Raw genomic sequence first — 26,817 nt, 5'->3', positions numbered from 1 at the left:
TTGACATCTAAACATGTGCCATGGGTACACACACACACACACACACACTGTCATAAGCAAGAAGGTAGATATACGTAGTTAGCATAACAAAAGTTTGTTTTATTTTGCTCAGGGTTATCACACAATGTTCATGCTATAAATTCCTAACTGTAGTCCTACGCCTATCTCCCCAAGGCTGCTCATCTGTCTGACCTGTCAAGTTCAGTCTTTAACATAGTCTCTGATTTGAAGGTCAGGATCTGTGGGCAGACTCTCCAACTGCAGGGCAGATCAAGGTGGCTTCTCTCCAGAAATGCAGAGCAGAGTAGAGCCCTTGGTCTCTGTTTGTATACTGTCCAGTGGCATCATGGGGTTCTGGGTCTGTGTAAGGTTATCTTGAGTGAGTGATGTTACTGAGTTATCATGTGCAGCCTTGGGTATAATGGGGATCTTGACTAAGCTATTTTTACTTGTCTAATAGGCATTTTTTTTACATCCTCATTACACACACACACACACACACACACACACCCTTAAAAAAACAGCTGGTGCCGGGCGTAGTGGCACACGACTGTAATCCCAGTACTCTGGAGGCAGAGGCTGTCAGATCACTGTGAGTTTGAGGCCAGCTTGGTCTACAAAGCGAGTCCAGGACAGTCAAGGCTACGCAGAGAGAGACCCTGTCTCAAAAAACAAAACAAAACAAAACAAACAAACAAACAAACAAAGCAAAACAAAAAGCTGGAATGGTGGCACATGCCTTTAATCCCCACACTCAGGAGGCAGAGGCAGGCAGATGTCTATAAGTTTGAAGCCAGCCTGGTCTACAGAGTGAGTTCCAGGGTTGTTACATAAAGAAATCCTGTCTTGGAAAAAAAATTAAAAGAAGTTTTACCCCCTCAGGAAAAGCATCCAGGATATCTAACACCTTCAAATTACTCTATATAACCTAGAAATTTATATTCTATTGATTACAGTAAGGATGAGACAATTGTATTATTTTAGTACCTGTTATTTTTAGCAAGGCCTAGTGGCACACACTTTTAATCCCAGCACTCAGAAGTAGAGGCAGGTGGATCTCTGTGAGTAAGTTCAAGGCCATCCTGGCTTATGTGGCAAAATCCAGGCTAGTCAAGGCTACACATCGAATAATTGTCTCATAAAAAAAATCAGTAATTGTTACCTTTCATTTTCTACGCATATAGCCTTTGATGGCTAAAACTATAACTATCATACCCAGACTCAGCAAAGAATTTATGTGCAAGCGTCTGAGTGTATGTATGTGCGTCACGTATACACAGGGGTCTGAGGAGGTGAGAAGCAGCCACAGATCCCTTGGAACTGGCATTACAGATGGCTGCAAGACACCTGCAGGAGCAATAAATGCTCTTAACCACTGAGATGCTGAGATATCTCTCCAGCCCCAGGATCTTTTTTTTTTTTAAAGATTTATTTATTTATGATTATGTATATAGTGCTCTGCCTTCATGTACACCTGCAGAGGGCACCAGATCTCATCATAGATGGCTATGAGCCACTATGTGGTTTCTAGAAATTGAACTCAGAACTTCTGGAAGAGCAGCCAGTGCTCTTAACCTCTGAGCCATCCTTCCAACCCCCTACCCAGGATTTTTTTTTTAACTTGAAAAAATTATAAAAATAGCCAGGCAACCTGGTACATGTCTTTAATCGCAGCATCTGGGAGGCAGAGGTAGGTAGATCTCTGAGTTTGAGGCCACCCTGGTCTGTACATCCAGTTTTGGGCCAGCCAGAGCTACATAATGAGATCTTATCTTAAAAAGAATAAAAGGAAAAAATAATGAAAATAGAATATGTGCTTCCAAGAAGAGGAACCTCCTTAATAAATTAACACAAACATTTGTGTCACATTCCACTAAACAGTGATCCCAAGCTAGGAAGAAGTAAGTCAAATATATGAAACCAGACAACTGAGTCCAAAGAAATCAGAGGCTCATAGGTATGTAAACTTTGATTCATGAGATCAAACTTAATTACTGGTCCCATTGCTCCAGGGCTGAGCATTAGTGGGTTTCATCCAACTAAACCCATTTCAGTGGTGTTATAAGTGGGAGCATGAACAACAGTCCAACCCTCCACAGAGAGGAACTTATCTGCTGGTGAGCCTGGTTCAATATCATGCTAATATCTAAGAAGTAAACTAAAAAGTACAATTCAGGGATTCTCACACCAACAAAGACAAAGCTTTTCATAATCTGAATGAAAGTTCAAAATTGCTTGCTTGGTCTCTTTCAGGACACATGTGAGCTCTGTCTGCTGCTTCTGACCCTCGCCTTCCAGTCCCTAAACTGGAATGAAACCAGATAAAAGCCCGAGGAGCCACTTCACACCCTAAACACGTGCAAACTTTGTTCAACAGAACATTTTACTGCCAAAATAGTGTTGGCAGAAGTTTGGAACAAAAGGCCCAGGCTGCATGATTTGCTGGCACTGGAGTGTTTAAAAATCTTAACATAATACTGCTGAGTTTGAGAATTACCAATTCAATTCACTTGAGACTCCTCTAAGTTTGAGTTGAGAAAGATGGAAGCAATCATCAAGAAGGACGTTATCAACACGTTATCCTCTCTCCAGAAATAATTGCCTTTCCCACTCCTGGTTGTCATGCCTCTATGTCCCTTGGTGGCTGTGTTTACCCAGCAAATCTAACACAGGCTATTTTGAAATGCACATAAATGTAATTTTATTGGGTTACTTTGGTAGGGAGTGAGGAGAGAACTACTATACATAAACAAAAATTAATTATGACATTTCTATTTAGAGAATGCTTGATCTAAACAAATTTCTACACAATTTCTTCAAAAAAATGTGGGGGATAGTGGGTTTGAGACTAGTCTCCGTTACAAAAGAATCTATCTCAAAAAATAAAGACAAAGATGTGGGACAAGTTAAGATACAGAATTACTTGTAAACTGCTACTACTTTACCTCTGTTTCAGTCAGTCTTCTTACTTCTTTAAGTTTGCATAAAGAAAGTTTACTTTGTATATGAATGACACAGGAAAGCCAGGAAAGAAGCCAGGAAGTTTTTTTCAACAAGGGTCAGCAATAAAGTCCAGCTTGGGGATCTTCCTAAGCCTGAGAGTGCATAACTCAAAAGAAGTTGTATTAAATTTTAAAATTACAGTTACAAGCCGGGCATGGTAGTGAACACCTTCCAGCTCTTGGGAGGCTGAGGCAGGAGGACCTTTGAGTTCAAGGCTAGCCTTGTCTACATAGTGAGTTCCAGTTCCTCTAGGGCTACAAAATGAGATCCTGTATTTAAGGGGGGAGAGGGAGTTGCAGTTAGAAAACCAACATCTACAGTGGTAGTGACTTTAAACTTGATAAATATAGCCGGGCGAGGTGGCACACGTCTTCAATCCCAGCACTTGAGAGGCAGAGGAAGGCAGAACTCTGAATTCCAGGCCAGCCTGGTCTACAAAGAGAGTTCCAGGACAGCCAGAGCCATTACACACAGAAGCCCTGCTTCAAAAACCAACCAAACAAACAAACAAAAAACCAAACCAACCAACCAACCAAACAAACAAGCCTCCAAAAACTTAAGTATTGTGAAATCATGGCTTATTTTCTAAGGCACATTCAAAAGAACCACTTGCTTCTCACACTGTATTTTTTTTTCAAGTTCTAGGCTTTTCCTTCAGCAACTATATGCACTTTATTAGTTTCTGACAGCCACCACCAGAACCTCCCAAGCGCTCTTAATTCTTAGCTTCAATTTCATACTTTCACCAGCTCCTAATTACCACAATGGAAACATTTAGAACAAAACAGTCCAGGATGTCAGGACACAGAAAACAATAGTTTTCCACCACCGCCCTGGCTAGTTTTAAAGACATTTGTATAGTAGTGCTGCCACCTAAAGATGAGGTGAATAAAAAAGCAACTCGAAGGAAATGACCCTTCCCTTCTAGCTCATTTTGTTGCTTTATTTAAGTACTTGAGTTCAATTGTTTCATAATGTATTACTGAGTATCATTCTTTATTAGTGCAAGTCTCAAATTCGAACCTTTTAAGTGTTCCCCTTTATTCTTTTCATTAGTCACTGTCTGCAATATGTAAAAAGGACATGGAAAGATACTTTGAAGACAACAGGGGGAGGTAGTGGACGCAGTGGCTTAAGCTTTCTCCTTCATGGGTGAAACAGTACTTAAAATTCCGGACAACTAACTTTGCCAACTCAAACGTTATTTATAAAATGGGATGTATCGTGCATCATTCCTACTTTTCTCACAGGTTGCACTAGATACAATTCTTGAAAACTAATGTTTAAAGTCCCATTGCCTAAGAACGGCATTTGTCGTGTATATTAAAGATAAGTTTAAAATTTGGTCAGCTATTTAAGACAGTTGCAAACAACTGAATTCCCATATTTTAAAAAGTAGTTAATCCTTAGAGATGAAAAAATGTTTGATATGCGTTGAAGAGCAATGGGTCATTTCCTTTGAATTGCTTTTTTATTCGTTCCTTTATTTTCCTAAATAATAGGGCGACTTCTCTTGGGGATCTATTTAAATAAAGACGGTGAGAGCAGTTTGTTATTTATTTTGCAGATCATCATTAGTTTATCTATGTTAATTCTGTGTACTTAATGTTGAGGACTAAGATGTTACAGCATACATTACAGCCACTGTGCACCAAAAATCTTCTCAAAGTTGGTAAGATTTTATAACCCCCCAAAAAGGACATTGTATAGTCCTGGCTTTCACCCTTGCACAGCAATTTATGAAAAGTACCTTTTTCTCCCCATTCTCCCCAAGGACGCATAAATAATATTTATCAGGGTGTTTGTCCTTAGTCACATTCCCTCAAAGGGGCCCAGCTTCACCTACACTGCGTGGGAGGCTGGGCAGAAACCCCACACTTCCTGTCAATGGTTCCTCGAGTATAAGCCTGACCCTCAAGCCTCTCTGCTGTACACTAATTCCGCCCCTCCAGCCCCTCTCCGCGGGCGTCTGAAGGCCAAGGTGAGACCCTCCCGGGAGATGAAAGGCTCGCGGCCGCCGAGCCCGGCGGAGGGAGGGGGCGTGTGACGAGGTGGCGGCGACAGCCGCAGTGACGCTGAGGCCCTAACGCAGAGCTGGCGCAGGCCCTTCAGGCTTCCACCCGGGTCCGAGTCCGGCCCGGGCGCCCCGATCGCCTGCGAGGGATGAGTGCCCTAGGGGCGCCCCGGGAGCGGGGTGCGGTGGGGGAAGAGCCGCCACCCGTCCCAGTCCTCAGACGCGCCCTGGGGCCTGGGCTGCGGTACCGACGCGCCAAAGGCGGCGAGGGCGCGCTCGCGCGTGCGAGGCCGAAGGGGGGAGCGCGCCCGGCTGCCGCGGCCGCCACGGAGCCGCGAGCGCGAGCCACGGAGGGGGTGGGCAGCGCGGGGCGCGCGCTGACGTCGCCGGGAGTCACGCACAGAGCGCCGGGTTACGCGCCGACGTCTGGCTGCCACGACTCGCCGTGGCGGCGGCGGCGGCGGCGGCGGCGAGCGGATCCCGCTAGGGAAAGGAGGAGGAGAGGGAGCCGAAGGGGCTGTGAGTGAGCGGGAGGAGCGGGGTGCCAGCCGGGCCTGCCCGCAGGAGCGAGAGCCAGAGCGAACGAGGCCCGAGCCCGCCGCGCGGCCGCCGCCTCCGCCTCCTCCCCTCCCCTCGCGGCCCGCCCCCGCCCGCTGCCCGCCCTCCTCGCGGCTCAGCCCGCAGAGCCCGAGTGAGGCGCCGTTCGGCTCGCGCGCCGTCCAGAACAGGTGTGCGCGCGCCTCCCCCTCCTTCCCTCCTCCTCCTCCTCCTCGCGCCGGCCTCGCGCGCGCCAGCCTCCTTCCAGCCTGCGCCCTCCCTCACCTGCGGCAGGACAGCGCCCGCCAGCCCGCCGGCCCGGGTAAGCCCCTCGCGACCTTGCTTGCTGTCACTACCACGCTCGAGGTGCCGCCCACCCTGTCCCCTGCAACTGTCCTCTCAGCCCAGAAATAATTATAGTGCCATTGCAGACCCAGGCGGTGCAGCAACGCCCCCCCCCCGCCCGCCCGGGGCCTGGCGGAGACGAATGAACCCCCTCCCACCTCCGAGAAGGAACAGCATAACATTTCCCCCTTGGAAAAAACAATTCTCCCTCCGCAGGCACTGGAGACCATCAATGATGCGGATTTTTTTTTTCTCCATCCTTGAGCCCCATTCCCCCAGACCACTGTGGTCCCGAGGCCTGGGACACTGCGCTAGACAGTGTCCCGACGCTCCTAGTACAGCAATCCTTGAAGGTGGGGAGAGGAAGGAGGGATCTATAATTTAGATTCCACTACTAACATCATCTCCTGCTCCGCCCCCCCTCCCAAAAAAATTACATACACACGCCCAAGATGCGTTGTTTAAAAAAAAAAAAAAAAGACAAATCGGCGCTGACATCTCAGATGAAGCCAGGCCTAAGGATGGGTGGCCCCCCGAGCAATAACCTGAAGTCCAGGTCTGTCTGCTTAGTAGCCAACTCCGCTTTTGTCGGGGGTGGGGGCAAAAGGAACGGATGTGCCGCCTCTGAGGCCAACAGTAGGGCAATAGGTGGGTTGTGATGTAAGGGAAAGACCCTACAGATGTATCTACCATAAGCCTGAACTTTGGTAGAGAGAGACTGAGAAACCAGTGAGGTGTAATGGAGCTCTCAGCCTTGGTCCCTCTCCCCCTAAAAATGCCTTCTTTTCCGCTGTCTCTGAGGGGACTCTTGGAGGCTGTGTTTCCTTCTGATCTGGGCCCCTTAACGGGTTTTTTTTTTTGTCCAGCTAGGAGCTGTAAGACATCTTTTAGCACTGGTGTCTATGTTTTCCGCCTCATGTCCTTGGAAGGAAGCTTTACAAAAGGCTGGATTTGGTTTGGCATCTTTTGGAGACTGCCAGAGAGAAGAGGAATTTTTTTAAAATTTACTTTAAGGCTCCCTTTTGCCCCCCCCCCCAAAGACTTAAGGGAATTGTCGCCTTGAAAATTGGAGTGTTCACTAGATTATGGAAAAAGTTGCTGATTCTAGTTCCTTGAGTACAGTACTAGTAAAACCATTTAAGTATCAGATGAAGAGAGAGCGTTTGACTTTTGAATCGGTTTTGTTTGGACTTTTGGGGTACAAAAAATGTCGGGTTCTCTGAATTTTTAAAGGAGTTTAGAATATGTGCTAAATTTTAATTGTTCTGCAAATGTTTAAAATGAACATTTGTTCCTTTCTGAATTCGAATATTTAGTTTATATCTTTAATCTTAAACACTAATACAGTGTCAAAGAAAGCTACTTTTAGAGAATAGGCTATTGAGAGCTTCTTTAAAAGGACTCGTGAAATGCTAGTTCTGTGGGATGATATTAATGGTCAGGTTTATTTGAGAGCATCCCTTCTTCTATCATCGGCTTTTGAACATTTGCAGCCTAACATTCTGGTTGTTTTTAATGATTTAAGTATTGACGATAATTGTCTGGTTTAACCCAAGTAGCACTTGAATTAAATTCCAATGGTCTCTCTTTTGGGAGGAGGAGAAGGTTAAAATCTGTGTAAAGTATTAACGTGATTCTATTGGGAACTCTACAATCAAGAGTTTACTGCCCGAAAGTAAATAACCTCTCCTCAAGTTTATTTTATAACTTATGTTGGTCTTTTCATTAAGAGATGAATTATATTATTTCAGAATCACCTGTAGTTCAGGCAGAGGAAAATTGAGTTTGTTTGTTTGGTGTTTTTTTTTTTCCTTCTTGGTCTGCCTCAAATGTGTCCTGGGGGGGGGGGATATATATATACACACACATATATATAGATAAGTTTGTTAAATATATAGTGATTAAATTTAATATTGATTATCTTTAAAGTGTGTGTATCATGTTAATAAAGGGGCTCAAATGACGTAGAAGTCTTTATCAAACTTTAAGAAATTTTTGAGTGAAAAGGAAATGTTGCTTGTTGATAATTTTTCATAAATGTGGACATTTTGCTGCATATTACATTTTGTCTCTTTTTAGTTTTCCCTACATTGTAATGGAATTGTAAGGTTAGTCTTATACCTATGTGTGTTGAAGTAATTGATTCAAAGAGCTAAACACTAGAACAGGTCTTTCATTTATCAAGTTAGTATATTTAGGTAGTTAACAAACGGCTAAAAGACTCTGTAAGTCCACGACTTTCTTATAGTTCTTCAAAGCCAGGATGCAGATAAAACTTCTAAATCTCACTTGAAGTTCTAAACATTTTAAGACTTTCCTGTAAGTTAATACTCATTCCTTCCGGCTGCCTTTGAAGACAAATGTCATACCCTATGGAAAGCCGCCTTTTACCTTATAGTCTGATAAAATTTCCACATTAAGGGCTTATCCTGAAATTGATGCTCTATGTGAAGTATTAAAAAATATGCTACCTAGCTAATTTATCGTTGAATTGAGGGGGAATCTTCAATCTTGTTTACTTTTTAGATACAGAGGAAGAAATGTACAGCAGAAATCACATTACAATGACTAGTATAGAGCCAGCATATACTTACTTAGAAGGCTCAGTTGTTTGCTGTTTTTCACTTAAAATTCCCACTTTACGTGTGCAAATGATATTTAACTTGTATTCTATCTAGAAATGTCATCGGTTGCCTCTGCTCCGGGGAAGATGTCAATTTCTGGTGATAGTCCCCCTTTCTCCCCAGAAAATCAGAGCGTTCCCAAATTCAAACTGCTTCAAAATCCATGGAAACAAATGATTGGAACAGCAAGAAATTTAAGCTATGGAGTTAGTCCGGAAGGCAATTTGGAGCCCCAAGCCTGTAAGAATGAAGGTGCTGGCGGCGGCGGGTGGCCTCATCAAAACCCCACTGGCCTTGTTTTCTTGAGTTCTCATTAGGGGGCAGGGCTTGGTTCTTTGTAAAGTAAACTCTTGAAGAACAGCCACCCCTCTAGATCCGGACTTCACTGGGTCTTTTCCTCAATTTACCCGTAAGAGCACAAGAGCGCTCCGTTCTATGCAGAAACCTTATCACGCAGCATTTACTGGAGTTGCCAGGGTCTATCCAGGGTCCTGACTGTTTCAGTGAGCTTGTAGGGAGCCTGTAGGCACCTCCGTGTCTTCAGGAATTTGTCTCTTGTGATATGGAAATCCTCTAAAAGTTCTGTTTCCCTTAACCTAACCGACTTGGGCATAGAGGAGAGTGCAGAAAACTCAGCACTGAAAAGGCCTTATGTGGTCCTAGAGACTGCCTCTAAATTAAGGAGAAATTCTTTGTGAAGCTCAAAGCAAAGGTTTCCGTTTTAGAGTGAGCTTCCTCTTCAGGGAACTCTTTCAGATATCACTGTATGCAGGTGTGTGTTTCCCAGGCTGGCTCACAGGATTCCTCTGGCTTGCTCCTTGGTGGTCAGGGTTCTTTGCCCTGTTTCTTCCTCTTTAGTAGGAAGTGGTGAGTGTGGCTAATGGGAAGTAAAACGGGGCTCTTGCTGGGGACAGAGGATGGGAGAAGACAAACTGATGCAGAAGACGTGAATACCAGCAGACAGGTTTGTCCCCAAAGTGAAAGGCCATATTAAGGGGCTTTGCCGGCTCAGGATTGGAAAGGCACTGTCCCTAGACTGTTCTTACTTTAATTTCCCCCCTTTGAGCAACTATCTAGTTACTGGTTTCTGCAGCTAAGTGGGGAAGGTGGCTCCTAGTTGTGGAAGCAAAGGAGAAGTTCATCAGGAGTGGAACCCACAGATGTACAGGCACATAATTAGAGTAGAGGGAGTATCTGTGTAGGCAAGGGGTAAACCGCTGGATCTGTATCCTCTCCAGATGTGGAGTTGAGGTCATTGGTAAGGGTCCTCTGGAAATGGGCCTTCGCTTCGGCTGTCAGGCTGCACACTGCAGTGGAGGGAGTACGAGCATTCACTGTCTCGGTGTTGGGAAATAAGCCCTAGATTGTGGATAATAGTTTTAAAAGAAAATGTTTATTTCTGTGCCTCATCTTTATTCTCGGGACACTTTCTATAGCTACAGAAAATCCCCTTTAGGTATCACCATCCAAAGACTGATTGGTTAATTAATGGTCAGTAACCTGTCTGCACAAAATCCAAGAGATCTTTTAATATTTTACGGGGGGGGGCCTCTCTTTGATACTTGCGGGTTGCTGGGCGGAAGAGTAAAGGGGTAAGCGAACCTGCTTTAATGAATCCCGTAAGGAACTGCGTTTCCCAGGAAATTCCTGACATTTTTAGTTCATGAATTTACGAAAGCCTGATGGGGTTTTCTTCTCCATTCTGGGTTCTTCTAAAGAGTGGGTTGGGGTCTGGATGCTAAGCGGGGCCTGGTTCATCTGCAGAGCTGGCGTACAACCCAGGCTGGGCTGAGCCCTAAGCAGGGTGCCCCCCTTCCCAAATCTCAGGAGGAAGAGGGGGGAGGCAGCCAGGCAGCCAGGCAGCCGTGGTCCCAAAGGGGGCTGGTTGCAGGGTTTTGGGTGAACGTGGGTTTCTTTTTTATTATTTTTTGAGAGTAAGGGCATAGCCTACCGGAATAGGCACTGCGGGCACCCCGGCCCTGGTGCGGCTACTGTCCTCAGCCCAGCTCCCCCCGCTGGTGAGTGCGCCCGCCCGACTGTGCGGGGCTGCGGTTGGGGGGAGGGGGGAGCGGGATCATCTGAGGCCAGAGCCGCTGCCGTGCGCGGGGAGGGGGAGCGGCGGGAGCGAGGGGAGGGAGAGGGGAGGGACAGGCTAGGTGTCTGCTGCTCCGCGCCACTGCTGCTGGCGCCCAGTCCTCATCCCCAGCAGCCCCCTCTGCAGCTAAGGGTTCACCACCGCAGCACCTCTTTTTCCGCGCCTGCCTCTTCGGCCACGGCTCTGCGGTAGGAGACAGCCCTGTCGGGTGGTGGGTGGCCCTGTCTGGGTTTGGGTCTGGGTCAGGCCCACAGGGGAAAGGGGGGCTGTGACTCGGTGTCCCTTCTGCATCCTACTCTGCTGTGCTATGAAGGCCCCTCCCCCACATCCTCTCTTTGGGGTCACTGGAAAGCAGAGCTAGGCCTCATCTCTGTGCTTAATACGGCATATCCCCCCGCTCCCCCCCAGTCCCCCGACTCCACTAGTCGAGGCTGTTTAGGGTCTGGCCAACAGGGGTAGCTACGGCCGTGGTGGTGGCAGAGGCTGCGGTGGCAGCAGAACTGCGACGCGGCGCTCCCGCTCCCCCCCCCCCCCACGAGAGGGGTGTAGGGCGAGGGTTGGCGGGTGGGCGCCGCCTGGCGGGCAGGCGGGCAGGGTGGCTAGGCTGGGGAAGGGGCGCAGTCACGTGCCGGCGGGCGGGTGGGCGCGTACAGTAGGGCGCCCTGCTACTGTACTGGGGAGTCAGTGCCCTGTTACCGGGTCTCGTCTGTCTCGTCTCTCCCGCAGATCTCGCGAGAGTGGCTGACTGGCTGTGGGGGTTGCGGCGGCAGCAGGCGGAGCCGGGGAGGGAAAGCAGCGGCGGCTGAGGCGACTGAGGCGGCGGGCGGAGCGGCAGGCGGCGGCGCGGCGGCGGAGCGCAGCATCATGGCGGACCGAGACAGCGGCAGCGAGCAGGGTGGTGCGGCGCTGGGCTCGGGCGGCTCCCTAGGGCACCCGGGCTCGGGCTCAGGCTCCGGCGGGGGCGGTGGTGGCGGCGGGGGCGGCGGCGGCAGTGGCGGCGGCGGCGGGGCCCCGGGGGGGCTGCAGCACGAGACACAGGAGCTGGCCTCCAAGCGGGTGGACATCCAGAACAAGCGTTTCTACCTGGACGTGAAGCAGAACGCTAAGGGCCGTTTCCTGAAGATCGCTGAGGTGGGCGCTGGCGGCAACAAGAGCCGCCTCACCCTCTCCATGTCTGTAGCTGTGGAGTTCCGCGACTACCTGGGCGACTTCATCGAGCACTACGCGCAGCTGGGCCCCAGCCAGCCACCCGACCTGGCCCAGGCACAGGACGAGCCACGCCGGGCGCTCAAGAGCGAGTTCCTGGTGCGAGAAAACCGCAAGTACTACATGGATCTCAAGGAGAACCAGCGCGGCCGCTTCCTGCGCATCCGCCAGACAGTCAACCGGGGGCCCGGCCTGGGCTCCACGCAGGGCCAGACCATTGCGCTGCCCGCGCAGGGGCTCATCGAGTTCCGTGACGCTCTGGCCAAGCTCATCGACGACTATGGAGTGGAGGAGGAGCCGGCCGAGCTGCCCGAGGGCACCTCCTTGACTGTGGACAACAAGCGCTTCTTCTTCGATGTGGGTTCCAACAAGTACGGCGTGTTTATGCGAGTCAGTGAGGTGAAGCCCACCTACCGCAACTCCATCACGGTGCCCTACAAGGTGTGGGCCAAGTTCGGACACACCTTCTGCAAGTACTCGGAGGAGATGAAGAAGATTCAAGAGAAGCAGAGGGAGAAGCGGGCTGCGTGTGAGCAGCTCCACCAGCAGCAGCAGCAGCAGCAGGAGGAGACCACCACTGCCACCCTGCTACTACAGGGTGAGGAAGAAGGGGAAGAAGATTGATCAAACTGAATGAAACAGACACACACATACACACACACACACATGCATACACGTACGTGTGTACACACACACACACACACATACACAGCCACACACAGAGAGAATATACTGTAAAGAGAGAATAAAAAGTTAAAAATTAAAAAACAAAAAAACAAAACAAAACAAAAAAACCAACAAACAAACTTAAACTCCAAGGGAGCACCACCCACAGAACCTCCACCAACTGACAGTTTCTCTTCTTGACTTGCCACCCATCGCTGGATGTTGTCCACTTTATCCACCATATAAAACAGTAAGCAGCTGCTAAAAACAAAACAAAAATATACAAAAAGTAATAACATTATATGAACTGTGTTTCCTACTTGATTAAAAAATATAAAGAACTGAGTGTTTATTTCCCTAATTAACCAAGAACTTTTGTACACGTTTAAGCTATTATTATTAAAAGTGTTTGCAAAATGGTCAAGATTATAATATTGCTGAATTATATAAAAAGTCCTTTTCATGTTGAGCTAACATTTGACTTTAGCACAAAAAAAAAGAGATATTTTAGAACACGTAAAATAATATTTTTAGTTTTTCTCATTTTGTTACCAAATTTCAAACCTTACATGGAGGTTATTATAGTATATTTGACATCCTATATACCTGTGATTAGAGATGTGTATATATATGAGGGCTAGGCATGCTGTGTGTCTGAGCTTTGTCTAAATGTTATGCAGAAGTTTGTAGAGTTCAAGGTACGTAGGTTTAATTCATGCAAGGTAAACAATAAGTGCTCTCTTTTATACAATATGCATTGCATCTGGACCTTAAACATATAAAATGGTCAGTGAAACTTCTGTGAACATGAAGAAATTATTAAAAAGGCATTTAAATGAAATTTGCTAAGTTGTGATTTTTATGGTTGGAACCAAAGTTATTCAAATAGTAAAAGAAAAAAGAGAAAGAAAAAGGAAATTACCCATAATATTTTTCTGCATCTGTTTGCTTTGACTGAGTAGGTGTTTTGTTATTATTGTGTATATGAGATGTACTTGTATTGTTCATAATATATATTTTTTATTATGTGTAGAAAGATTTTAAAAACCTAACTAACGTGCAGCAATTTCCAGTGAACCTGTACTTGGATATCAGGTAGTGAGTCTATTTGTGGTCACTAGCACTGTCTCCTAAACTTGTAAGAGGTCTGAAGCTATCTTTTGATTTTTGCCAGTGCTATTAACTTATGTAGACCTGTTTAAAAGCAAAGCAACACCATTATAGTTATCCTACTGAGCCATGGATTCTGAGTTTCATTTTAAAAGTGAAAGCCAAGTTGGTGTATGTAAAGGATTTCCATGTAGCTGTGGTGCTAGTTATTACTGGCTACATTATATGCTAAGTGTATTTGTGTTCCCAAGTGTACAAGCCTTCTGTCAACAGCGTGTTCTATTATCACTCATATTCAAAGTGTAGGGTATGAAAATGCAAGCTTAGGAGAGCACTTTACCAAGCTGGTGTCCTCCACTGAAATTGTTTGTATCGATAGTCTTTTACAGGTTTTCATTTAAAGATGTTTGTGTGCTTTTAATTGACAACTAACTTCTTGCTGCTGTATAGTAAAATATTAATATATTTTTTATCATTAAACTGCTGCATGACTATCATCTTTGAGTGAAGAGAAAATGTTATAAAAAAAAAGATGCCTTAAATACAGTACATTTTGGTTTGGAATTCTGTAGAAAGTATTTTGGTAAAAAAAGAAAAAAGAAAAAAAGAGGATCTTGGATCTTGTCTGACAGAGAGAGTTCTGGACATGCAATTGTTTCTTGGCAAATCCAGCCATCTAGATCTACCTGCTGTATGTAGAAGAAACCACCTGTAGGAGTGGGAAGGTGTCAGTGCCTCTCCCATTGGAAAGCATCGGCCTAGGAAGGCAGAACAGTTGTCTTTTGTGATGGATTTTTTTTTTCTCCTGCTGGCTCTTTAGGTTTTGATTTAATATTTTTAAGCTTTCTGGTTGAGTGTGTTGTCTTTGTTTTTGAGATCTACTGTATGTGTTGAATAACAAGCTGTTTTCATTGTACTGTGCATTTTCCCATTGTTTGCTTTTCATATTCATACAATGTTAAATATGAGGTGACCGTACAATAGTTAGGAGTTTCTTTACTTACAAAAATCACTGGAAATTATTAAATTGCTTTCCCCTCCCCCAAGGTGCATTTTTTTTATTATTTTCCTATAGTAAAGTTGAGCTTTTACAGTGCATAATGTGACATTTGGAATGCTTATCAACTGCATGTAAACATTAATAACCTGCACTTTTTGTCTTAAGGTTTGTTGAGCTGTTTTGTTCACTGTACTTTAACTGTGATATGGAAAAGATTGCATTCTCTGTGCTGTTTCTAATTAGGAAAGAGAATTGCTTTGATTTTGTTTCTTGTTTACTATAGCTTCTTAAAGTTAAGCCTTGTGCTACAAGTTGTTGGAGTACTCCTAGATCAGTGTTTCATAGTAGCCAGCAGTCAGTAGTGCAAGTCAACAAAAACACAGCAAACTTAGGCAAAGTGTCCTTTCTTTGAGATGCAAGTTCTTTAGTAAGGGTTTCTTTGGGTCAGCTACCTAAAGTGAAACCTTTCTTACCTATAGACTTCAGATTCTGCTTGGAATCCTACCGGATCAAGAAGCACATGTATTGTGCAGTTGTCTTTACACTATAACAGTTAAACACAATCTTACTAGGACTTTGAATCCATTGTCTGATTTATGGTCAGTGGGTTTAAAAAGAAATCCACATGCAGATCTTTTAAGACTTTAAAAGTGGTCATAGAAAAGACTGAGTGACTGTAAAGATGCTCTTTTTGTTTAAAGCATCTCACTTTCTCTCCCCATTGACCTCCTAATCTCCCCTTCCCCTTCTCTTGTTTCATCCTTCCCTTACATTTCCTCTCCCAGGTGCTCGGTACTTTACCAAGGTTCTATATTTCAGTGTATTATGTTAAGAGTCTCTTCTTGTTTTTATTTTACTAGTGAGTAGCCCCAGTTTGTGCTGAAAAAAAAAAGGGGGGGTATATTTGACCATATGTGTTATTCATAGAAGACAGTATGATCAAATGTGCCAAAAACAAGCAAACAGAACTTAATTCATGACAAATATGCCTTATTTTTATTGATCTGCTTTGTCTTACAGTTAAGGTCCAAGAGCTTGGTTAAACTATGTTATTTGCCTAAGTAAAAAAGAAAACTTGAAATGCATTGAAATATTGATGTTCTTTAAAATGAGAGACACTGTCAAGTAATTTGATCCAGAGATCAGCCACCATATTTGAAGAGAGAGAGAGAGAGAGAGAGAGAGAGAGAGAGAGAGAGAGAGAGTGAGTGTGTGTGTGTGTGTGTGTGTGTGTGTGTGTGTGTGTGTGTGTTGGCTGTGGTAGTGATAGTGGTGTTGGTATTTGTGGCTTCCCCCCCCCCCCTGCTTTTAAGTCATCAAAATTTATTTTAAAGCTACCTTTTATTTGTGCCTCCTATTTTATCATGCTGATGTTAGATGCAGCAGTCATCCAGCCACAGAGGGAGCTAAAGTTAACCAACCAGAACTGTAGAAATCATATATGCCTTTGACAACAAAGGAGGGTCGTGGGAAAGCCATGGTGGCTTTTCCTCTACTACACATACGTTGGAGTAGATGAATATTTGCCAAATGAGAAAAAAAAAGACAAAGTAGTCAGGAAAGACAAAATGTTCTCCTGCTTCTCAAAAGCCATGGAAAGTAGAAACCAAAACCAATGGGAAATTTAAAAGACCTTGAAAGTCTTACTTTCTAGTCCCATGCAGGGGTTAGAATTAGACTCAAAATGGAAAGTCTGTCAGTTTTTGTTTTTAGGCCTTTACACCTAGAGATGGATAACTATTCTAGTTTGATTTTTCTTTTTTCAGGTAATGGAGAAAGCTGCTAGTGATTTTAACCCCTGCTGAAAGAAGACAGATAATTTTCATTTGGGAGCAAATACTTACTGCCTTGAGAAATAGCACTATAATAGTCTATGTTAATTAGTCATAGAATAACCTTTATCCCTTTCAAGCTATGCAAATTATTAAATAGGTGTAAATTAAGTCAATTAAAGAGATGATTATATTGCAATCAGATGGCATTCACAAACTTAACTGGAGCATATACAAATAAAATCTATTAGTTTAAGAGGTTTTTTAAAAAATGCTGACATAAACAATATAATTTAGTTAAACAATATAATTTAGCTACCTGTTCTAAAAGCTGAATACTATTAAACATTGTATGATAGGTCTGGGAAGACTGCCTCCTTTTTTTGAAGAAAGATTAAGAATTTTTATAATTGTTTTTCATCAAATTTTAATATTTTTGTCGTTTTTAGGTATTTAATTTGTAAAACAGTTTGCTTTGTACTGGCATACAGATATTAGGCTATTGATTTTAAACTTTTTGAAGCCAAGTGATCAAGTACATTTGTAATAAAAGTCAATGGATCTCTATCAGTTGTACTCACTGTTTTATTTCTTGTTATCATTGTAGGAATTTGTACCTTTTCCTGCAGGAAAACAGAGCTAAATTTGGGTGGAAGGGAGGGAAAAAGATAAATCTATTGAGAAGAATCTGGGTGGGTTTGGTGGCCCAGGCACTTCATAGCATCCTTATGTGCATTCAGATTTGGAGGGTTGGAAAAGATGTAATATCATATTTTTTCTTCCTGATTTTTTAAAAAATGGGACCTGATGTTTGAGGAAATTATCTCAGTTTTGTTCAGCACTTTAACATTTTGTATTTTGACAATGTTGAAACTTTTTAAACTGATAGAATTTTTTCTCATGACATTTTGGGTTAATCTGCCAGCCATGGTGACCCCATTATGGGCATGGAATTATTTTTATCTTCACATGACTTACCTTCTCTTCTCCAGTATTTCCACTAGTATTTTTTCATGTTATACACTCATATATACATACACAGATGGTTTAGAATGGGGCTTCCTGAAATTACTTAGGTAGCTTTAATAGCTCCAGTTTTTTAAACACATAAGTGCACTTTTAATATTTTCTTCCCCATAAAAACTGAGATAGAAAATCAATTCCCACCTTTTTTGTTGTTTCTCAGATATCAGGATGAAGTTTTGTTTACCATGTGAAGGAAAGTTAAGATGGGCATCTTCAGCACTTAGGAGGCAGAACAGTGAGAGTGTAATGTCCGTGGCTGTTATCTCTGATTTTGAGTATCAGTTACTTAGAGTTCATGTTTCGTCATGGGATACAATAAGGGAGAGATCTTTTTAATTGCTTAAGCAAATTTATAATTTTGTAAGTTTGCTTTAAACCTTGCCAAAACTTAAAACATTGCCTTTTTTCATTATAAGCCAAAATTGGCCATTCATAGTAACATAATCTATAAAACTAAAGTGATCACTGCCTAAAATGCAGCATTGGCTACTATAGCTCTACAAAGTTTGCAGTGCATTTTTAAAGAAAAGCTGGTTTAAAATTTTATGAAGCTATTTGATTCTAAAACCAAACCTAAATTTAAGGCCTTGGCCATTTGACTAGCTCTTTCTGAGCAGAAATGTCATTATAATGGTCTATTTAATAATGATCTAAGGGGTTGGGGATTTAGCTCAGTGGTAGAGCGCTTGCCTAGCAAGTGCAAGGCCCTGGGTTCGGTCCTCAGCTCTGGGGGGGGAAAAAAAAAGATAAAAACTCAGTCCTGAAAGGTCTTGTTGCTTTCAAAAAAAAAAAAAACTGAATTAATGATCTAAACTAGCATTAGAGTTTCTATATTAAAGAGCAAACAGACGAAATATGAGAAATGTGACTAGTTCTAAGTGGTTTGCCATCCTCCATCTACAAACTGACTACTAGATTTTGATGTTGAAGGGTCTAGGCAACTTATTCAGGAAAGCTGAATATGGAAAATAGCCTCTTGTTTTCCTTGTAAGAATTTTATAGCTATTCTTCCATTTTTGCTTTATGTTCCATTTTATGTCTCCTTCCTTCCATTACATTTGCTCTCTTCCCCCTCTTTCCTTTTTCCCTCCCTTCTGTTGTCTAGCTTTTGTGAAAGATTGTCGTCTTGTTGCTAGATGTAGAAATGTGGTGGTGATCTTTTGTGTAAAATTAAGCTACTTTTTACAGACCAGAAATATTTAATTGTTCTTGGAATCATATTTTTGTGCTTCTCTGAATACATTGTTTTTATTATTAATTTGCATAGTAATTAAACTTTTTAGCATTTTATGAGAGGAATTAAACTAATGAGTTTTAATTTTCCTGGTTTAGGCTCCACTTTAGTAATTCAGAAGACCTTATAGGCCTTCTGAATTACTAAAGTGGATCCTAAAACATACTCTTGTGTTTGGAATTGTGAAAACATTCTTGCTAGTGTATATTTTGGTCTAAGATGAATTAATGCAGAAGGCTTGTAGGAGGATTTAAGTTACAGGACAGGTGACAAGTACTCACTTTATAGCTCAGACAGTAATAACAATCAGGCAAACTCCTCTGAAATGGACTGACAGTTGGCAGTGCAGTTAGTTGTTGGTAGCTCTTGACCTCCTTGCCAAGTACGTCTGACAACTTGCCTCCTCCACGCTCTTTTCTTTATGCTCCTGCTCATGACATCTGAACTTCCTCCTTCAGAAAGAAGTGAAATGATGATTCTCTTCTTTGAACATAGCTAACAGATGATCTAGAAAGATTTCTATATCTTGAAGAAATTTGGCTTTTTTCTCCCCCTACTGCTCCTTTCCCTGTGGTCTTAATTTGGCAGTTTGAAGAACATCTAAATGAGTGCTTGTTTGGAAATCTGGGAAATGAAGAGTGTAAGAAGTATGTGTTTCAGTTCCTGCGAACTGAAGTAGAAGAGCAGAAAGGGTAAAGCTGTTTGTTTGTGAGTGGGGGTGTGAGAGATTCAGAAGACAGTGATTAGAAGTAAAGGAAGGGAGCTTTTATTGGCTATCGGAAAAAGCACTAAGAGGAACTCTGAATGGACGTGTTGGCTAAGAACAATGAGGTTGCGCTTCACTAGGAAGTGTGAATGGGTCCCTTGTTGGCTAAGAGAAAACTGTCAGTGTGTAGCTATTTATGGTGATGATGATGGATTATACAAATCCATTTTGGTGTGTATGTATGGTGGTTTAAGGGTTTATAGTATGTCTGCTTCTTTGAACAAATTTAAGTAGTAGCACAATTGTGAAATGGCAGCTTTTCTGGTCAAGACATTGGTGTTGGGAACTTACTATTTTGGTGGAAAAAAGATAACAGTTTACCCTTCTTCATTTACCAGTTCAAAATTATAAGAGATATTTATCATTCACTATTTTCTTGGGCTCTTGTCACAGTGTAGCTTATGTTTGCATTTCAGAATGATTCTTATAACCCACAAAGATCCACACCCAAAGATCCTTCCTTTATAGGCACTTTAGCCTTTGGTCAACATGCACTGTTTTGAAGACAGTAAACCAGATACAGTCACTGAATTGCTATTTTAAGTGTCTTTTCTATATCCTTTACACTTGTAGTCCTATAAGACATCCAACACTGTGGATCTGAAGAAGCCCTCAGTAATATATTTCCAGAACTAGACAACATATCCCCTGAACTCATGTTTCTGTTTGTTTTCCTACTTTAAAATTATAGAATTCCCTGTAGTTAGTACAGACAGATGTTAGTTATAATTTATCTCCTACGTTCTCTTGTGTTTCTTTGTAAGGTGAATTGACGGTGATTAGTTATCTGTTCTGTAATCCTAGGTAAATACTGGTTTTTAAAGTTACATAATTTGGGTTCAGATTGACTGTAAATTTACTATGGGTTTATTCCTAGTAGTTTTGACACATTACTTTCAAGATTCATTTTAATCAGATACCTATACATTCCTGTTAAAATTTTGTTTTAAAATAGCCAAAAGAAAGTCTTGGTCTGTATTTGGAAAATGTTTTTTTCTTTTCTCAAATGTTAAGTTCATTAACAATAGTGGAGCAATTTTCTACATATCTTATTTTAGAGAGTTGGCACTTAGTATAATTTACACATTTTACTGTGTGTCAGATTTTAAATTATAGTTAACATACTATAGTTTAAGTCTGTGCAGAGCCTTCTTAAATAGCTCCTCCCTTAGGAATTGTTTAAAAGAAGTGAAGAAGTAAAGAACCAGTGCTGTAAATGACTGCGATGACCATGACAGGGCTCCCCTGAGTCTAGGCCATGGAGATGAATGATAGCCCATTTCTATGCTGCATACAGTTTGTAGGGTTTGATGATAATGTAGAAAAGTGCAAAAGCAGAAAAGACTGTGTAAAGTGGCCTATAAATTTATAGTTTTCATTATTGCACTATTTATCTCTGCACTTGAGTTTTGGAAATTAAAGACTAGTTACTTTAACTTTTGTTTCTAGTCTTTTCTAATTTTTTGCAAAATTGTTTTTAGTATCCCACCCAAAGTAAAACTCATATGCAATTACATATGCTTTTTAAGGCCAAGAAAATATTTATTAATGTTACCTATAACAGTAAAATTTGTTTTGATAAAATTTTTTAATATGAATCTTTATTTGCCCATAAAATTCTTTATAAATATGAGCTTTATTAAACTGTTTAAATAAAGTAAAGGCTTAGAATAGGAAATATGTCTATGTATATGAAATTGTATCTTTGAGACCCAACTTCCAGCCTAGTATGGCCTGGCTTTGGAGTGTTGATATATTTTCATTTAGTACATGATAGCTGAGTCTTACTGGGGGTACATGCTTAAGAAACTGGAAGTAAAGTAGGTTGCAATTCTCTCCTTTATGTAGCTTTCCATAAAGTTCATATGGTTTCTAGGTGGTTTATGTCACATAACTGGTATTCCATGAGATGACTGTTCGTTTTGACAGTTTAATATTGACTTACTTTTTGAGGGATGGTGACAGCAAAGGGTACAGGACTTTGATTTAACCAGAGTCAGCCTTATAGCTTCCTTGATGTGCTCTATACAGAGAACAGAGAACAAGGAATGTACCTTTTAATGTGTGATGCTGTAGTCAAAAAAAAGAAAAGAAACAAGTTGAGTTTTCTCAATGGAACAGAGAGATGTATTTTCCGCTAGAATTGTTTTTGTATAAGTTACTTAATGGTCTCACTTTGTATTCTTTCCCTGTAGCTTTTTACACATTTCTTTCTTAGAACCAGCAAGTAAGAGGCCTCTTTTCAGATCTGGTTATTTTGGAAGGCCTGAGTGTGCTGTGGATGGGGGTGTAGGTGGTGCCATGTTCTTCCCTCCATGTTCTGCTGCTTATTGTGGCTCATAATGTTTGCAAATTATGTTGAAGATTCAGTGATGTATTTGAGATGAGAATGTCTTCTACAACATAGTGTGGATGTTTGTGGCTAGATTCCACAATGTGGCATGGTTATGGCGCCTGTAGCCTTGTTTTTAAGTAGAAAGTTTAACCATAGTCCAGATCTTAGGTTTGTGTACAGGAATTGTGCCAGGTAGTTGTCTAAATGTGGACCAATTTTGGAAATGAAAATTGTTGAATGTGGATTTGACTCTAGATAATTCTGTACTCACAACTATAAGTTAAAGGCTCACATCATTAGAGTTACCTACATTTGATGGCCTTAGCTCTTTAAGTGTGGATGACATTCAGCATTATATCTGTGAATTTCCTTAGGAAAAGAAAAGATCCAGTCTTTATACCTTTTCTTGGAGGCTAAATTTACCACATACGGAAGTGAAAAAATTGTAGCAAATGGCTTTATTTTTTTAATGGAGTTAATCCCTTTCCCTACTTTGAATCACTTATTTCCCAAATATGAATAAAGGGAAAGATCAGCACCTTCCCCCCCCCCCCCAGGCAATTTTTGTTGTCTGTCTCCATTTCCCAATCCTATTTACAACGAATTACGGGTATCCCTCTTAAATCCCTGTAGTGCTTTTTTTTTTAAAGGGGGGGTGGTCACAAATACCTTTGAAAATCTTACGAAAGTGATGTACCCTTTCCTTGGGGGAAAATGCACATAATATAGATAATTTTGCTACAACCTCAGGGTCATCACTTAATCTTCTGAAACCCAAATTAGAAATTTTTGCTCTGAGCAAACTAGAAAATTGTAATACAAATAATTGATTAAATTAAGAGCTATTGGCTTAAAAGATTTCAGATTGCAATTTTATCATGTGGTGGCCCCTACTAGTGAAATGTGACATTGCAGCTAGCTTTGTTAGACTTTATAACATCCAGATAGAAGGGAAAGAGAAGTAAAGTAATGAGAGCTATTCATAAGGAGTCAGGTCACCTCCAGATATGGGAGCCATTCCTGGTTCAAGGTAGGGGGCAAGGTGCCTGACAAGTTTAGCAGGGTAGAGTTTGATAAACCACAATGCTCAGGATGCCAAGGGGTTAGCCATTATCTTAACCTCTTCCTCACCAAAAGATTTTAGTTTCGTCTGTTGGGAAAAAAAAAGATGGCACTAGGGAAAAATAAGTTGCCTTACAACTTTGCTGGAACACATCAGTTTGGTGAAGTATGGGACACTAGTATTATTTTTGAGAAGGTGCATAAAACCAAAGTAAATTATTCTCTATGTAGAACATTATTTACTAGTAACATTTGTTTGGGTGTATTAGCTTTGACAATTTTTACCAGTAAATACTGATTTTATTTAAAACTGGGAGTCCAGTTTACATATAGGATAGTTGGTATATCCGTCTCTTCCCCATGTAAAGAGTAGTCTAAAAGATTTATGCATACTTTTTACTTTTCTGTCTTGGTACCATGGGGTGGGGGTGGGGGAGGACTTTGAGTCAACACCTGACAAATGTCTTCAAATTTAAAAATCCAGAAGCAGCACTTTAAGTCTAATTCTACATCATTTTAGTGCATGTATTAGTTTAATAATGATTTTTGGTGCATGCCTTTGGGCTTATTCAAAAGTGTACAATAGAAAAGTGTATTTCCTTTCTTAGAAAGGAGATGTTTTTCTACTTTGCAACATGTGATTACAAAAATCTTCCTCTGTGGGAAGATTAACCATGTATTGAACTACTGAAAGTATATATTTTTAGATATACAGAAGGAATCTACACGGGGCAGCATTCAGACCTATATAGAAGTCATAACGTTCTGTATAGGGCCAAAAGGAAGTAACATTAAACACTTAAACAGACTTTGTTGGGTAGAAATACCTTTCGATCTTGCATTGACTTCCAAAAAGAAAATGCCGCAGAAGTTTGCTGAAACTTTTGTTTGAATTTTCTCTGTCAGTGTATTTAGCCCAAATGCAGCAGCTTTGGGTTAGCACAATGTAAGAATCAAAACACAAAACTAAATAGTTCAGTCTGGCTTGCCAATCCAGCTTGACTGAAATAAGTAACCAATCACTTGCAAACTGAAAAACTGTCCAACTCCTTTAAGGTTTTGACAAAATAACCTTGGCTGATGTGGGAACACTCCCACTTTGATTTCTGACCTGACAGCAAAGATTCATGCTTGACATGATTTCAAACCTGACAGTGTCTGTTTAAGGAGCCATGGTACAGTTTGCTAATTCAATCCCAGAAACCTGTTGATTACCTGTAAGATCTAGAGTCCAAAGCAGCCAGCAGCCGTATCCCTGAGTGCTCTGTGCCCATCAGATATTGTGAAGTAAGCAGAGTTGGGACAGGTCACAGCTCTGAGGATTGACCTCAGACAAGAGCCCCAGATTCAAGAATTGTATCTGCTTTCTTGGGAGTCATCATTGAACTAATGTCCCACACTGCATTACTTACTGTAGATGCTCTCCAAGAGGAAGCCCAGAGCACATATCCTAATTGCTTGTGGTACTCAGAGAGGGGGTGCTAACTCTGATGCCCTGGCCAAATTCCAGTTTAGGGATGTGGGTTGTCTTGTCATTCTAATTGGAAATGTGCATCGCTTCCCATTTTTCCTATTGCTCTCAGTGCAAACTACACAAGTCTGTTCCTTTGCCCCAATCCCAAGTCTCCAAGATACTGGTGTTATATGGGCCAGGTTCATGTCTTACCTTACTACATAAGAGTTAAAGAATGAGTGTGAGCTTGGCATCAGGATGCTCTGCACTTGGAGGGTAGACTCTTGTGATGCTTAGGGGTGAAACCTCCCCCCCTTTTGGCATATGTTAGGGAATGTGCACTGGTTGGAGGCTTCCAACCATAAGGTATGAGCTAAAACCAATTTCCCCTCTTTTCTTATAGCATGATGAGAAAATCTGTTGGGTTTTCAGAGTTGGGGAAGGCCGGAGTTCTGCAGCTTTAATCTGGGTAACTAGCTGGTTTAATCTGGGTAACTAAGGCTGGTTTGAGCAAGACTTTGGTCAATTAACTGGGTTCTCAGATGCCACAGACTCCGTGAGAAGTCACCATTATTTTCAATGGCCATGATAGAGTCCCCCTGTAGCCATTACTTTAAGATTACATGCAGAGTTGCTTTATTTTGAGCTTTTCGTGTACACACAATCCCAAACTGGAAAAACTTAAAAAGGAATCCTGCTGTGAAAGGTATATATTACTCTAGATTTTTCTTACTGTAAATATTGTAAGATTGTAATACTGTCGATATTTTATTAACCAACAAATGTTAATCTATGTGAAATCAGACTTATTTTAAATGTGCTTCTTATTTACTGTGTGTGGTCCCTGTTGCTGACAGTATTAAGTTATATTCTGATGTAAGATTAACTTTATTAAAGAATGTAAACATTAATGTTTCCTTATGGGAAAACAAATAAAGTATAAAGAAGACAATTCTTTTCATTGAAATATACTGTGTATTTACACTTGCTAGACCCAGCACCACTTATAAACTTAGTACACTGTCCAGTTTCAGTTAACACAGCTGACACGGTTGTGCTCCACTTGAAAGTCTAAGCCTTGGTGTTGTTGGAATATGAACAGTTTGTATTTGTCTGCTGTGAATCATCTTGAAATTTCTAATCAAGTTTGTAAAATTTTTATAGTAAAACATTTTAATGACAATTTAAAAATTTACCTTCTCTAAAGAATGGTCAAAACAATGTCCTTTCAGAAGTAGAGTTGCTCTTTACTATCTTTCCAAAATGACTTTGGTTAAATGGACCAGGTGTATATTAGTTAAAATCTAGGGCTAAGTTCTTGATATTCTTTGAGTTTACAAGTTAATCCTTATTGGAGTTGTGCCAATATACAATAGAATATCATTAATTTGCACTGTTTGGGGACCCCATATAAGAATGCTGAATTTTGCCAACTAAAAAGTAAGCAAATGCAATTTAAAAAGTAAATTTGAACATTCTGTGTTAAATATGTGCAGTTATCATATGAAGAAGCGCAGTGTGTTGGGCTGTAATATAACCATATTTGCTGTCATGTTCTCCCATCTCAGTGCTGGGAACTCACCATGTGGAAACCAAGCAACCGTGTTGTGCATCAGCCGGCTTGAGTTTGTTCAATATCAAAGCTGAAGCTAGCGAGGTCTGCTGTACTGCTTATTGAAGTATTGTGATTCTTTTAGGCATTGATTCTTACAAAATATATACTGTAACAGTATACTTTGTACAGATTTAAATTTTATTTGAAAAAATGAAATAAAGTAGGCAAAAAATAAAGATGTTTATTTTTCATGTGACTACATAAACAAATCATCAGTCTTTTGTTTCAATGCTTTTGTGGGGGAGGGATCTGGTTGGCCCATTTGTTTTGTTTTGCTTTGGGTTTTGGTCAGTGGAGACATCTCCAGGACCTTATAGCAGCAGGTAGACTGTTTGCCTGCTACTCCTCATCAGTTGGCTGCAGGCATTAAATGTGTTCTCTCACACAGGAAAACCCCATTTTCTATTTTATTTTATTTTTAAAATTTATTTCCTTATAAGGGGTGTGTGTGTGTGTGTGTGTGTGTGTGAGAGAGAGAGAGAGAGAGAGAGAGAGAGAGAGAGAGAGAGAGAGAGAGAGGATTCCCTCTGTGGCTTCTGGGTCAACTTTTTAATAAATTGCCTGGTGCTGTGATAGTTAGCTAAGCCGATGCACTGAAAAGAAGGGAGAATTTTCCCACAAATCCTGCTCCTGGCCCATGGAAGCCTTTTTTGTTGTTGTTTTTTGTTGGGTTTTTTTTTGGGGGGGGGCGTTGTTTTTCCAGGCAGGGTTTTTCTGTGTAGCCTTACCTGTCCAGGACTCACATGTAGAGCAGCCTGGCCTAGAACTCACAGATCCGCCTGCCTCTGCCTCCCGAGTGCTAGGATTACAGGTGCACCCCATCACCGCCCAGCTGGAAGCCTTTTTTTGTTTCAAGTAAATTTGGAATTGGTTTGGGGTAGTATACAAGTTACAAGAGACTGATCTAAGATGAAGAGTCGTTCCTTGAAGTAAGGGCCTTTTCAAACTGCTTTT

General features: G+C 41.8%; 2 protein-coding genes across 4 annotated transcripts; both read left to right on the top strand.

Annotated features, from left to right (window-relative positions):
- Nucleotides 1-4,884: 4,884 nt before the first annotated feature.
- PURA (purine rich element binding protein A) lies at nucleotides 4,885-13,331 on the top strand. 3 transcript variants are annotated; one of them, XM_084780409.1, is made up of 2 exons: nucleotides 4,885-4,984; nucleotides 11,345-13,331. In XM_084780409.1, exon 2 carries the CDS (start codon nucleotides 11,483-11,485, stop codon nucleotides 12,446-12,448), a length of 966 nt encoding a protein of 321 aa, XP_084636535.1. In that variant the 5' UTR covers nucleotides 4,885-4,984; nucleotides 11,345-11,482; the 3' UTR covers nucleotides 12,449-13,331. The 3 variants fall into 3 exon arrangements, with proteins under 3 accessions (XP_084636535.1, XP_084636533.1, XP_084636534.1); XM_084780407.1 differs by lacking the exon at nucleotides 4,885-4,984 and adding an exon at nucleotides 5,502-5,876; XM_084780408.1 differs by lacking the exon at nucleotides 4,885-4,984 and adding an exon at nucleotides 10,589-10,806.
- A 3,750-nt stretch (nucleotides 13,332-17,081) lies between these two features.
- IGIP (IgA inducing protein) lies at nucleotides 17,082-26,059 on the top strand. Its single transcript, XM_084780430.1, has one exon. The coding sequence runs from the start codon at nucleotides 25,737-25,739 to the stop codon at nucleotides 25,893-25,895; it is 159 nt and encodes a 52-aa protein (XP_084636556.1). The 5' UTR covers nucleotides 17,082-25,736; the 3' UTR covers nucleotides 25,896-26,059.
- Nucleotides 26,060-26,817: the final 758 nt, after the last annotated feature.

The sequence above is a fragment of the Acomys minous genome (assembly GCF_964271855.1).
Source record: "Acomys minous genome assembly, chromosome: 4".
Taxonomy (NCBI): Eukaryota; Metazoa; Chordata; class Mammalia; order Rodentia; family Muridae; genus Acomys; species Acomys minous.
This window is presented reverse-complemented; position numbering and strand designations above follow the sequence as displayed.

What these genes read in the sequence shown, in the direction of transcription:
- PURA (XM_084780409.1), top strand. Translation starts at nt 11,483, where the DNA reads ATGGCGGACCGAGACAGCGGCAGCGAGCAGGGTGGTGCGGCGCTGGGC.
- IGIP (XM_084780430.1), top strand. Translation starts at nt 25,737, where the DNA reads ATGTGCAGTTATCATATGAAGAAGCGCAGTGTGTTGGGCTGTAATATA.